Source organism: Lampetra fluviatilis, chromosome 15, assembly GCF_964198595.1.
Source record: "Lampetra fluviatilis chromosome 15, kcLamFluv1.1, whole genome shotgun sequence".
Classification (NCBI taxonomy): Eukaryota; Metazoa; Chordata; class Hyperoartia; order Petromyzontiformes; family Petromyzontidae; genus Lampetra; species Lampetra fluviatilis.
The window spans coordinates 2013274-2026529 of record NC_136289.1 but is presented as its reverse complement, the minus strand read 5'-3'; the positions used below and the strand labels follow the sequence as shown (position 1 = coordinate 2026529).

The 13256-nt window shown below is 43.8% G+C and overlaps 1 protein-coding gene across 3 annotated transcripts in view; it reads left to right on the top strand.

Annotated features, from left to right (window-relative positions):
- LOC144936104 (glutamate receptor 2-like) overlaps positions 1 to 13256 on the top strand; it is a 225519-nt gene that overhangs the window by 134085 nt on the left and 78178 nt on the right. For all 3 annotated transcript variants that reach the window (XM_078862957.1, XM_078862956.1, XM_078862955.1), the window contains exons 4-6: positions 786 to 970; positions 2986 to 3039; positions 8630 to 8791. In XM_078862957.1, the coding sequence (XP_078719083.1) occupies positions 786 to 970; positions 2986 to 3039; positions 8630 to 8791 (401 nt within the window). The remainder of the gene's footprint in view (positions 1 to 785; positions 971 to 2985; positions 3040 to 8629; positions 8792 to 13256) is intronic.

Sequence of the window (13256 nt, the reverse complement as noted above, 5' to 3'; positions counted from 1 at the left end):
TCCAACAGTGACACAGTAGGTAAGGTCCTGCTCCACGAGCCCAATTACCTGGGTTTGATTTTGCAGCTATGATTAATATTTGTGGTCCTGTATGTATGTTGAACTTATTTCGCACCATGCGATGCCAAGCATGCTAATCGGAGGTGCGGGTCAAAACCAGTCCAACTCTTCACCAATGGTTAACTGTGCATTATGGTGAAATATATCTCAAAAACTCTCATGACCGACATGGCATGGGGAAACCCTTAATTCAGCAGATGATTGACTATTATTTTATCGCTTTTGTACCGAGTAAGTGAACACGAGTGTGCACGCATGAGAGTGCATCTATAGAAGCATTATCCACGGCTCAGAGAATGCGTAATTGATCTGTGCATGCCCAGTGAGCGTGCACATGTACCTCATGAACCTCACATTATGCACGCTATGCGTGTGTGTGTATGTACATACAGGGAGCGGTTGCATAGTCATTACACACTGTGCTACAAACCCGGCAGACGGGGTTCGATTCCTAGTCACATCCCAACATTAATGGTTGTTATCCGACCCAGTCTTGGACCTCCTATAGGTCCACCCTTCCCTGCCCTCTCTCCTTTCTACAAGTAATTTGCTACAGTGTGTAAACATCAGCATTGTGGAGACAAAGGTGGCCTGGCATGGTGTTGGCCACACCATGGCCTCGTGCACCATGCCGGCCTTCGTAGTTGCTCGCTCGGCCTTCTGACTGTTGTTGTCACCACACCGGCGGCGGGGTGGGTGGCGGTGCGGGATCTTTGCGCATCCAGGCCTGGGAGTGCTGGCGAAAGTGATCCAGGAGGCCTCCCAGCGCAGGTGGCAGATGACCGCGCGGTGCGTGGAGAACATGAACGACGAGGAATACCGGGCCCTGCTCGAGGACCTGGACTCCCGCAAGCAGCACAACATCGTGCTGGACTGCGAGCCCGAGCGCCTGGATGCCATCATGTCTCAGGTCCAATTGAACGAGTGGTCTGGTTGCGTATGGCGCGAAAGAAATTTCCACGTGCGCGCGTGCGTACGTTCATTGTCACTGGGGGTCGCCGGCTGTTGCTGGGTGTCCCAGTATCGTTCTCCGTCTAAGGTGAGCTACCCCTGGGAAATCTGCGAGGCTTCCTATCCATCCTCCTGTGTTCACAAGGTGTAAGGACCCATGGCCCTGGATAGGCCACAGAATGTTGGTGGAGAGTGGAAAGCGGTGCCGAGTTGGTCTGTGAGGCTTGGCACATCTCGGGGACGTTATTGTGTAGGAAGCTGAAGTGAATACAGTGATAGTTTATTTAATTTTGTATGGAGAGTAGGATTTCCACCTACTTGTCCGTGGTTCTAAACTGCTATGAACTGAATATTATTTGACCAGGTAAGGCCCACCAAGCTACGTAGCTCTTTTTCAAAATAGACCTGGCCACAAATGATATCTCAACTAAGTGGCTCATGATATGGAAATGTATAGCAGTAATATACTCTAAATGCATGTTTATAATTTGGAGGGAAAAACTGGAGGTCCCAGAGAAAAATCGACGCGATCATGGGGAGAGAGACACGCAAACTCCAAATAAAGAGGTGTCATGGTCGGGATCCAACCTACGATATCCTGTATACTGGACGAGGTAGTTAATATCTCGCAACCGTGGCGCCTTCGGATTGTCCTCTGGGGTACTGTAGCTGTCCTGGGAATTCCTACGCATTATTAATCCCAGTGGTTGTCCGTTACATTTAGTTCTCCCTCCTTCTGTTCTTGGGAGCTATCCTCCTCCCCATACTGTGTCGCAGTTATTTGTGCCTCAAAGGAGGTGACTCCATGGGTCAGCACTGCCTGCACAGGAGCAATGGCCGATTGTAATGTTATAACGTATATTCAGAAGATGCATTGAGTTATATTTAGAATAGAAAATCTGCACGGTATGAAGGCTCTTTCTCAGGAGGGTCCTTCATTGGGATGTTTGGTTAGTTTGGTTCTATTAGTAGGCGTTTGGGAGAACGTCAGAGTACCTCGAGAAAACCTCAACCCTCGTGGATACCTCAGAGTTCTACACTTGCTGTACGACCATCTTCTGGCTTCCTCACAGTCCATCAGGATGGGAGTCTCAAAGCACACAACGACCTTGGCATGGACTACCGGAATATGCAGCTCTCCTTGGGCCGTATTGTTCTAACGATCGTGTATATGCAGCACTTAGCACGCTGAGGCACAATCTTTGCTGCCTGGGTATGACTCATATCCAGGTACAACATCGACAGCATTTGACATTTAAACCTGGTCTGGACCTCTTCTTTGGTAACTCAGACTAAAATGACTACATTGCACCATCAGTCAACATCAGCAAGACAGAGGCTAAATAGGGTGAGTGAACGTGTTGTGTGTAAGTCTCAGTGGGGTTGTTTGCGCTGTACGTAGTTTTTCATTGAATACGATTACGAAGGAGGCGATTTATATTGAGCAGTTTAACACGTTGTAGTAGGCTTTTAGGACCAATATTATCCATAAGGGGTTTTTGGGTTAGATCGGAAACATATAAATGTGTCGTTAAACCCGCCACCACCCGACAGCCAATTATTAAGGTTTATCACGTAAATGAAAACCTCTTATGGATTATATTGAGCACTTTCTGTCCATTGCTGAGTTGTGCAAATAAAAAAATCCGCATGTACGAATTAGCTCTGGTGTAACAAAAACAGATCTGCAATAAAGTTTTGACTTAAGCACAAAGAGAGTTCAGCTTTTAAACGAAGGGACAATTAGGGACAAAGCGTGCTGAGAAGTCTTTTACACAATTAACCACTCGTCGGCTTCCTGCCATTTTACTTGGCAGATTAATCGATGTTTTTTTAGTGGTTGCTTTAACTGTTTTTTTTAGTGGTTGCTTTAACTGGTTTGTGGCCCTATAAGTCTCATGCCTGTATTCGTGCCTTAATGTATTTATTTAATTAATCATCGCCCTGATTGATGTAACGATTCTCTTCCTGCAGGCTGTTAGTGTGGGCAAGCATGTGCGTGGCTTCCATTACATCCTGGCTCATCTGGTAAGTGTGCGATAGCTCCGGCACGATATCAAATTTGGTGAGCGTCTAAATGTGACTGAATCTCAGAACGCTGTGCACAAAAGGAGAATGCTCAAATTGGCAGCCTGTATAGACAGTCGTCACTAATAGCTGTAAACATTTATCACATATACACGCCTCTGTGTGTTGCGAATTTGAGTAGCAATGTGTCATGCAGTTGCATTACTGATGCTGCTGTATACAAACTCAATTTAATAATTAAGAGCAATTTTCATTGGATGTATGGTGGGCTCTAAGTGGCTACAGGACAGAGAAGGAGAAGAGATGGCAGTATGTCAATGATGAGTGACCGTAACCATCAGCAGGCTAGTGAAAGTTTTAAGGCGACACTTTACCAGAGAGAGAGTTAGGTTCGAGAAACAATGAAGAAAGCAGCGATCGATGACGAGAAGAGAAGAGCGTGGCTGTGGTGGTGGGGACACGCCTTGAGGAGAGATCTTGAGAACGTGGGAAGCAGAGTTCTGCAGACGGATGTGCAGGGCACTATACGAGATGGGAGCGCAGAGATGAAATGGAGAGCACATTGATACAAAGCAGCGGGAAGCCACAGAAGGAGGAGCAGAGCCACTGTATATATGGAAGCGGAGAACTATCTCACAAATTGTTTTTTTGTTTTACCAGGTAAGGCCCACTGAGCTATATAACTCTTTTTCAGAAGCGACCTGGCCACAAATGTCAGCTCTACAAGGTGGCTTGCCATGTGGACATTTATAGCTGCCAAATGTGGAGGGAAAAACCAGAGGACCCGCACAAAGATCGATGTGACGATGGGGAAAACGTGAAAATACTCTTTGTTTTTTTCGGGAAAGTCACGTAGGTATACAGGCGTCAGGGTCAGGATGGGGCCCACGACCTCATGTATACCAGGCGAGGCAGTTAACATCTCGCTACCATGGTGCCCCAGAATAAGGAACAACCAGATGGATTGTTACGCTGCAAGACCACAAAGGATGGTGAAGTTGCATTCAGGAGTTGATAAGATAAAGGGGGAAAGATTATGTTACTCCAAATTTGCACGTAAAAAATATTATTCATCGGAATGATTTTAAGGCAGGGTTCGAATCTGTTGACAATTGTGCGCTAGTGGTGGAAACGTATCCTCTGTTCGGCAAATACAACCACTGCTTCATGTGATTAGGTTGGCCCCTGACTGAAATGTTAGCTTGCTACCTTCCAAATGCGAGTCAGGGGCTCTTATCACAGTACCACCTGGCCACATTTCACAAATAATTCTGCACAAATATCGTAGCACACGGCACAGGTTTGTAAGACACCCTTGTATTGAGTTAATTCACTTTGGCAGCGTGTTACGGCAGCTCAGTAACTAAAATGTGCTTTAAGTTATGGACTTAATCAATAAATATATGTAACGTCACGCGTACTGCACCTCTGAGTGATGAAATTAGATTTTTTTTTTATAAACTTATTTGCATAATGCTAATTTTGGTCAATTAAGGTTGAACAAAATGTCACCTTAGCTTATATTAACACATTAAGTTATTCTTTTGGCACATAATAGAAATATTAATTTAACTTCATATACAAAGCACGAGAAATGAATTCAGCTGAGCAAATGTGAGTATTTTTTTTATTCTGACGCAAATTAAAGGAAGTCATTAGACAAGCATGGGGTTTCACTTTCGATGGCAAATTATTTTTTTGTGGCTTGGAATACTTTTCCCATTATGGATATTTACTTGTAATTACTCAATCATAATGGCCTTCATCACGTCACTGGAAAATAAGAAATAGCAGCAGTAACCAACCAGCTACGATATTTTCTTAGATTTGTATTTTACCAGGTAAGGCCCACTGAACCATACAGCTCTTTTTCAGAAGCAACCTGGCCACAAATGATAGCTCAACGAAGTGGCTTATCACGTGGAAATTTAGAGCCGCAGCACACGATGTTGATTATAAATGTGGATGGAAATACCGAAGGACCCAGATAAAATTCACACGACCACGGGCAGAACACACAGGCGTCAGCGTCGGGATCTAAGGCACGACCTCCTGTATGCCAGGCGAGGTTTAACAGGATTCAGATTTTAATATGCCCGTATAAGGTGTGATGACAACTATTATTTGGTAAATAAATATTCTCCAAGCTGTGAGCTCATCCCGTCCAATGATCTCTCCAGTGGTCTGTATAATAAGCACCACCGTGTGAGTGCCACTTGGCGTGAAGTCACTATTGTATATATTGCCTTGTGAAGCGAATTGCCATCGGAATCAGAAATTCCAACATTGACCATCATCAATGGAAATGAGAAAATAAACACAGGCACACAGAGAGTTGTTTTGAATTATAAATAGTTTACGAGTCAAGTTACTGTAGGGTTGAATTCTTTGACAAAATTTGTATAAATGTCAGTGGCACAATGCTATGTGCTCTGCAATGCGAACCTAGCCACTCAAGTTACATTCTGGGCCATGAATAATGTTAGAGGGGACTTGGCGAAAAAGTGAGTTAAACGTTGTATTAGTGGGGAATGCTATTAAGTAGCTTATTCTAATTCTCAATATGCTGGCGTGAGTAGTTAGGTTTATGCTGAGATATTTTTTTAATATATATCTAAACTACCGTGGTACTAAATGTTACACGGCAATTTTTATTATACACCATTGCAATGCAGCCCCAACGGCAGTTTCGCCCAGTGCTAAATATAAACGTTTAATATCTTCAATCACATTGGCGTGCAATGCTTTGGCATTAAATCATCACACGTATTAAGGTGATAAAATGTTGTATGTTCCTTGTCTTAGTAAATTTAGTCGAGACTTTGATTTCAGCATCAGCTGTAACTGACTGCCGCGTTGCACTTGTGGTGTCATCACAATGTGGGACGTTACCCTCTCAAAGGTGTGAACGGGATCATAAAGCAAGTCCATAATTTTGACAGTAGATGTACATAAACAACGAATGACGGGCACGTCACACCTTGTAGAGGAACGTCTGAGACGAGTGCAAGTGTAACGAGGTAAAACATTTTAATTTACCACGTAGCACACCGCCTCACCTTCTTCTCTTAAGATCCTGCAAATGAAATTACGTTTGCAGTGTCGAGAGGAAATTTCCGCAGGGCTGTATTTCCTTGAGGCTGTGTTTTTTTTTGTCACGGCCGCGTTGACATAGTTACGATCCTGCAAGAGCGAACCGAATGAAATAATCCAGTGGAGTTGTCTGTTTCATAGAGAGCGACCTCGGGCTACAGAAGATGTTACGTCCTTCGATTGGATCGTGCAGTGTAATTTTGTATCCGTTGTGTTGTGGCGCAATCCTCCCTCGGCAAATTAATATGAAATCGACAGCTTTCACACTCGACGGAGCAGCAGCAAAGAGAGAGAGTGTGTGTGTGAACATTATGGGACAATCTGGCGTGCGTGAAAACGCCTGGTTTCTATATTTATTAAAGCGGAGCTTTTGCTCGTTATCGCGAGCCGTGCCACCTGTGCTTCATTTTTGCTTTGATGTAGTGTCGCATCATGCCGCAAGATCTATGCTGGCAATCCGATGTTAAATGTACTGAACAAAAAAACACTTTTGTGTGGTATGTTTTTATTCTTTTTATAGACGGTATTTTTTTTGTTTCAGAAAAGCCGCCACAAGCCCATTTTTATGTTGAGCAGATTATTTTCAATTAAAATGTTTATTCCTCTTCATTACTCGCGAACAATTATTCGGACATTTCAGTTGTGATAATCTTTTGAAAATGCTCTGAAAAGGAAAATATTTAAAGCATTCACAGTGGTACAATAACTCGTTTGCACCCTTTGCTTAGAGCAAATGTTTGGTGCTTGACCATGCAATGACGATCAGTTATGGATATAATAATAATAGCAATAATATAACAATAATGCACAGGCATTTGTCTATCCACTGCGGGAAAAAATCCTCCCCGTGCCGTGTCAGTCACGGGCTTGTTTGACCATACTTCACCACACTCTTCAATGTGGGTTTTTGCAAGCGGGGTGCCACGCCTTGGCTGGTAATCAAACTCGGGCCCCTGGTTTCATAGCGCAGCGTGCCAATCGCTGCACCACCGGTGCCCCATTTTTGTTACAAGCTTCGTATTCATTCAGTCAAAGGAATTGCCGACCTCAAGACCATGCTGACCTCATGAACAGAGTTGACGATTGTTATTTCCAATAATTCCTCGAAAATTAAACGGGTTTTTTCACACGTTTCGTGTAACGATTGTAAATTTCGAACGATTGTACATTTTTGTAATAGTACTCAAATACAATTAGAAGTTTTGATGTTATAAAGCATCTAAATGCAACATCTCCAGACCAATTTGAGACAACGCATTTTCTGGATGTATTTTTATGATTGCTGAGCACAGGCTCAAATATCTAAAACGCCAAGTGGTCAGTAGCAATCAGCACTGTTGAATGTGTAAAAATAAGATCATCTCCAATTTATAGGCTTTATAATTTAGATATATCCAATAAAATGTGTTTCTGAAGGTGAGAACCAGGACATTGCTACGAACGTGACCTTTAGTTACCATGTGGAGTTGTTTCTATTACCAGGACATTCACCATTCTACACACAAGTGACTCTGTTTGATGGCGCTTATTAATTTAATTACAAGTTAATTGTTTTTGTTTAAATATATTTTGCTTATTAAATGATCTGATCCCGATTTTAATCAATTTCGTTTTTTGGCGGGTTTTTTCAATCTAACTATGCAACAATGTATTCAATTGGAAAAAAAAAACGAAATCACAATGAATGCCCTGTATTGTCGGAGGGGATGATGGCCAATAACACTCGTTACGAAATGCTTGCCACAAATGAACTACAATACCTTGCTGATCTAGTCAAACAGCATAAACCATAATCACACGAACTCCGGTTGTCCTCGCAGCAGTGGATTTTGGCTGGCCATCATACAAAGACGGCCACCGCATCGCGCGCTTTCAGATGCATTTCTTCGGCCGTCTGGAATGCTCTTCCTTCCGATATTAGAAAGCTTACCAGAAGTTATGCACTTTAAATATAGATATAAAACTCATTTCTTTATAACTGCTTTTTGTGTTCAGTTTGTTATCCTTCCCCCGCACCACTGGTTAGCACAGTTGTCTACATAAACACATATAATAACAGTCGCAGCCAAGGAATGGAACGTGTCTGAGAGAACATCTAGCGAGGAGATGGAGCGATGGAATCGTTCGTGTGCAGGTGTTGGGTGGATTGTTGTTACATCGCAAGTGGATAGACCACGGTTGATGATGATGCTGATTTTAAACTTAAACTGTTTTACTCTTGATAACTAAGCTATGCGCACATCATTCCTTCCATGAACTAGGCAACATTCAACTAGCTTTCATCAAATACAACATGTAACCACACACCCCTGCAGAGCAGAGTGATACTTTGTTGGAGGACATAGAGAGGGCATTGCTTAATCAGACTTCCCATGGCCGAATACTAACACATGGCAGCGTGCCAACAGTGCGGGGGAATGTAATGGTAACTTTTCTTTTTCTGCCAGGGCAGCGGTTTTGATGGTTTCGTGTTGGCCCGGATTGTGTCGCTTCGCAGGGCTTCACGGACATCGACCTGGAGAAGTTTCAGTATGGTGGCGCAAATGTCTCGGGCTTCCAGATCGTGGACTACGAGGACCCGGCAGTGTCGCGCTTCATGAAGCAGTGGAACCAGCAGGATGAGCGAGAGTACCCAGGCTCCGAGAGTCGCATTCTCAAGGTGCCCCAACACAATCGTTATCGTCATAAATTTCCAATCATCATCAATCGTCAATGTATCCGTTCATGATCCGTCCTTCGGTCACTCATTCGTCCATCCGCTCATAATCCACATATCCATCCATCCATCCATCATCATGTTTACATTCTCTCAACAATGGTTGCTACCATGATGTAAAGGTTAGCAGCACACTGGACCTACAGTCCGGAGATTACGAGCCCAATTCGATTTCCCTGCACAATAGTTGAAACAATGGTGAACCTTTTTCAAATGGCCCTGCCTCTTTCCACCCAGCAGCATAAATGAGTTCGTCGATCTGCAGGTTGCATGTGATGGGATGAAGTGCGGGCACTCACATTTTCCAAGATGTCTGACCAGAGTGTAAGAGAAAGCCAAACACCTTCTATAGGGGTTCTCTAGAGCTCCCTCCAGTAGAGGCCCTTCTGCCAGCAGTAGAGTGAGAGAGAAATTTTAGGGCTGTGCATGTACCTGCACCTAAACAACGTCGACCCAAAATAAATTATAAATCCGCTATCCACGGTCATGCATTTTAAATGGACTGCTAAATCCTGCCTCCGTCCTTTTGTGATTGCTTAAAGCAGGTGAGCAGGTGTGCGCAGTCACCCACCAGAGGGGCGCGGAAGGGGTTGTCGCAGCCCCCTCGAGTCAAGCGTCTTGCCCAATGCAGTCTCTGATGTGTAAAACGGCTCATGTATCTTTACATCGCGCCAGCTCTTGTCAGTCTTTCATTCTACGGACCCCTACACATTTATTTTGTAGACATTCGCGGCTGCCCCAATGGGTGTCTGGAACTTCGCTTTTGATCTTCCTTGGGCCACCTGAGAGTGACCGCGGTGCCTGATTTGGCAGCTGCACTGCAGCTCACTCTTGCACGATCGGCGATTTTCCCGCATTCTCACATGTGTAGTACCGTCGAATACAGGTCGACACCCGGGGTTGAGGCACACTGAGGTTTATTACAACAAACGTTGTGACATACACACTTGAGGGGGTATCGGCCCCCTCACCCGTCTATCTGAGGACACACCTCCTAGCTAACCCTAGCCTGCCTCAGAGTCCTCCTCTCGTGGACTAGGGGAGGCTATCTTGGCCCGACACTGGTCAGTCGGGCCCGGTACTCAGAGTCCAGACCAACACTGGCTCTGGCTCTGGCACCACGCCACTGGCTCGAGCCTGCGCGGTCCTGACAAGGACGGCGTAGCAGGGGGAGACCAGGGCTCTATCTCGGACGTCTTCCGTCTTCTCTTCTTAGCTAACCCAACTCTCCCTAGCCCCCCGATACATTCCCCTTTTATACATCCCCCTCCCTGAGGGGTGGGGCCCTGGGGGATCGTAACGTCCGAAGCGCGGACGTCGTAGAGGGCACCTGCCCGTGCACTGACGTAGCCCCGCCCACTGTGCTAGTTTCCCGTAGGATCCCATACATATCAGCTCGACACATATTTCCTCCGTAAGACCCCTACACATGTACCTGTCCCTGATCGTATTCCCTCTCTTGGCTGCCGTTCTGTCTACTAATTTAAGATCAGAAGGTGGATTGCTTCACTAGTCTGGCAAATGGCCCGATGATGCTGGATGTAATTACCAGCGAAACGTCATGGAACTCAAATTTTATATGTTGTGGATTTACACACCGGTGGGTTGAAGTAGTATCTAATTGGCCCGTTGTTTACGTGACAAACCTCACTGGCTGTGTCAGGTGGTGGAGGGTTACGACACATTTATACTTACACGATCTAACCCAAAAACCGTTATTATGAATAATATCGGTTGCGAAAGCCTACGTGTTAAACTACTCATTTGTTATTTTTTAATTATTTAGGTTGAGTACGTTAATTTATGCTTCCTGTAAGTTTGTGTCAATAGTGATTTGTGTGTATGAGTTACACTGCCATGGTTTTGGCTACCTTCCTATTGCAGCACACACATTGAACTCCCATTGTGAGCACTGGCGAAAGTGCATGAATTTTGTTTCTCACAGATGTTGTCAAAAGAGCGCTATCAGTGTCACATCATGAGACAAAGTATCCACTGGGATTTCTCACATGGTAGTACTTGCCTTCCTGTTAGAGAACTGCCCACGGAAGCAGATATTACAGAGCTACCTCTGATATCCCTTCAATTGACCTCTGGTCTCCACAGTCGAGGGCAGGAAGTGCATGAATTAAAAATGTTAACACATTTATATATCAGTTTAACACGTAGGCTTTCATGATCAATAGTATCCATAATAGAGGTTTTTTTGGGTTAGATCTGGCTGTCGCCTGATGATGCTGGTTGTAATTACTGTCGTGGGTTCACTCTTCAACACACCAGTGTGCTGTACTAGTAACGAATTGGCATGTTTTATTTACGTGACAAATCATATTAATTGGCTATGTCGGGTAGTGGCGGGTTTAACGACACATTTATATTTACGCGATCTAACCCAAAAAATATCTATTTTGGACATTTAGATATTTTTTCACTCATTTCCCATGATGTGTGTGTTTTATTTATGTCGCATGAATGTTATCATTCATGAATCATTCATTGCCGATATTTATTTCAAACCCAGCTTAATGCATCTCCCCCCTGGCTTGCTCGCTGCCACCTCTACCAACCTGGCTATTGCACAGCGCATGATGCAATGCGATATTTAAATTAAAACCATTCTCTCTGGAAAACGAAAAGCCTGGATTTCCGGCATTTCTGCATAAACCCAGCTAAGGTGTTCAATTGTACGCGTGCCTTTTCTATAGCAACCTCTGTGCACATCTATAGCACACTGCATGACTATATATAAATATATTATTTGATTATTTCGTTAGATAGAAAAATAATGAAGTTAATACAAATAAGAATAAAAATATAAAATGTATTTAGTTATTTTGCTCTCTTAATGAAACAATGGAGTGAGTTACATTTTATCACAAGCAGATTGTGCTTGCACACTCCGGAGGACCCGGCATCCTGACTGCCACACCACCCACGAAGACAATTCAAGCTTTATATCAGGCAGAATTCGCCCAACCACAGTCACAGTCATTTACGTCCAACAGACAAACGAAGATATGCATGTTGAACCTCTTTTGCACCGTATGTAGCCAACTGTGGCTAATCGGAGATGCGGGGTAAGGACAACAAACTAAACAAACAAAAAAGCAGTGTTAAAGAAATTCGTTTTAAATCTAGATTGAGTGGTAATTAATGACTGTTTGTCTAAACAACGACAGCTTAATTACATTCGAGAGTGAACACATACATTTAAAGAGTGGTTGTATATTTTTTCTATATTTAACTAAATATTTGTTTCTATATATTTGTTTATGATTTCTAAGAATATAATTACCATATTTTCCGGATTATAACACTCTTCAGGAAAAAAAGTTAGATGTAGCCCAAACTTGTACCCAGTGTCAATCCCACACGTAAGAGATTATAAGATGTGCTCCCAACGTGTGCTGTAAAATCAAAGGGAAATGGTGCATCATATAATCTGGAGACAGTTGCATTATAGTAATTCCCTCGTTATTCACGAACATGCTATCCACGATGTTGACCATCCGCGAATTGCATCTGGAACTCTGCATGCCTGCATCGAGAGAGTGTGAGAGAAAGAAAGTGATGAGATAAAGTGACGATAGAGAATGTTAATAGATTATGTATGTCTATTTATGGTAATTAAAAAAAGATAGGTGTTCCTTGGACAATATAATTGTCTGCAAAAATGTGCTATTCACGAGCATCTCCGGAACGTATCCCTCGCGAATATTGTAGAGTAATATAAATGGCCAGCACCTTATAAACCAAATCAAGACTAAATGAGGCAAGGACTCTCCATGTGGTCAGTGACTACAGTCACACATGTGCCATGGGTGGAAACTTACTGAAGTCAGAGCCGTTTGTATTATTCCAAAGTATTTCCCAGATGGGGGTGGTTCCACGCCTGTAATTCAGACTGTCAAGGCAACGAGGGTTGGTGGATCACGCACATTTTGTAAAACTCCCTTCCCATGAGCATCGAGGTGCTATGCTTTGGCTCACCAGGAGAAGGCGGTACAGCAAGTGTGGACAAAGCTCCATGCGTTACATCTCTACTGAACAGAGTGTTGTCCCCCTCGTACGCGTGGCTTTTCTGGAGGTATTCCGGTTTCCTCCCTCGTTTAAATACTCAATGGTTGGCCGATAACACCTTAATATATAGAGGACCGCTGAGCTTGGGATGGGAGATTTGATGCTTCCCACCGCCTAGCTGCCTTTCCCACTTTTCTGTGGTTCCTCGCTGCTACGAGTGATCTTCTCTCGTCAAGAGTGAGCACACACTGTGCGCGTTACAAATGAGTTTGCATATCCATCCATCTATATTTGAGATTACTAAAATTGACTAGATTTTTTACGAAGCTTCTTCACTCTCTGACATCTTAAAATCCTTACCCACCACATACATTATTTCGCTTACTGC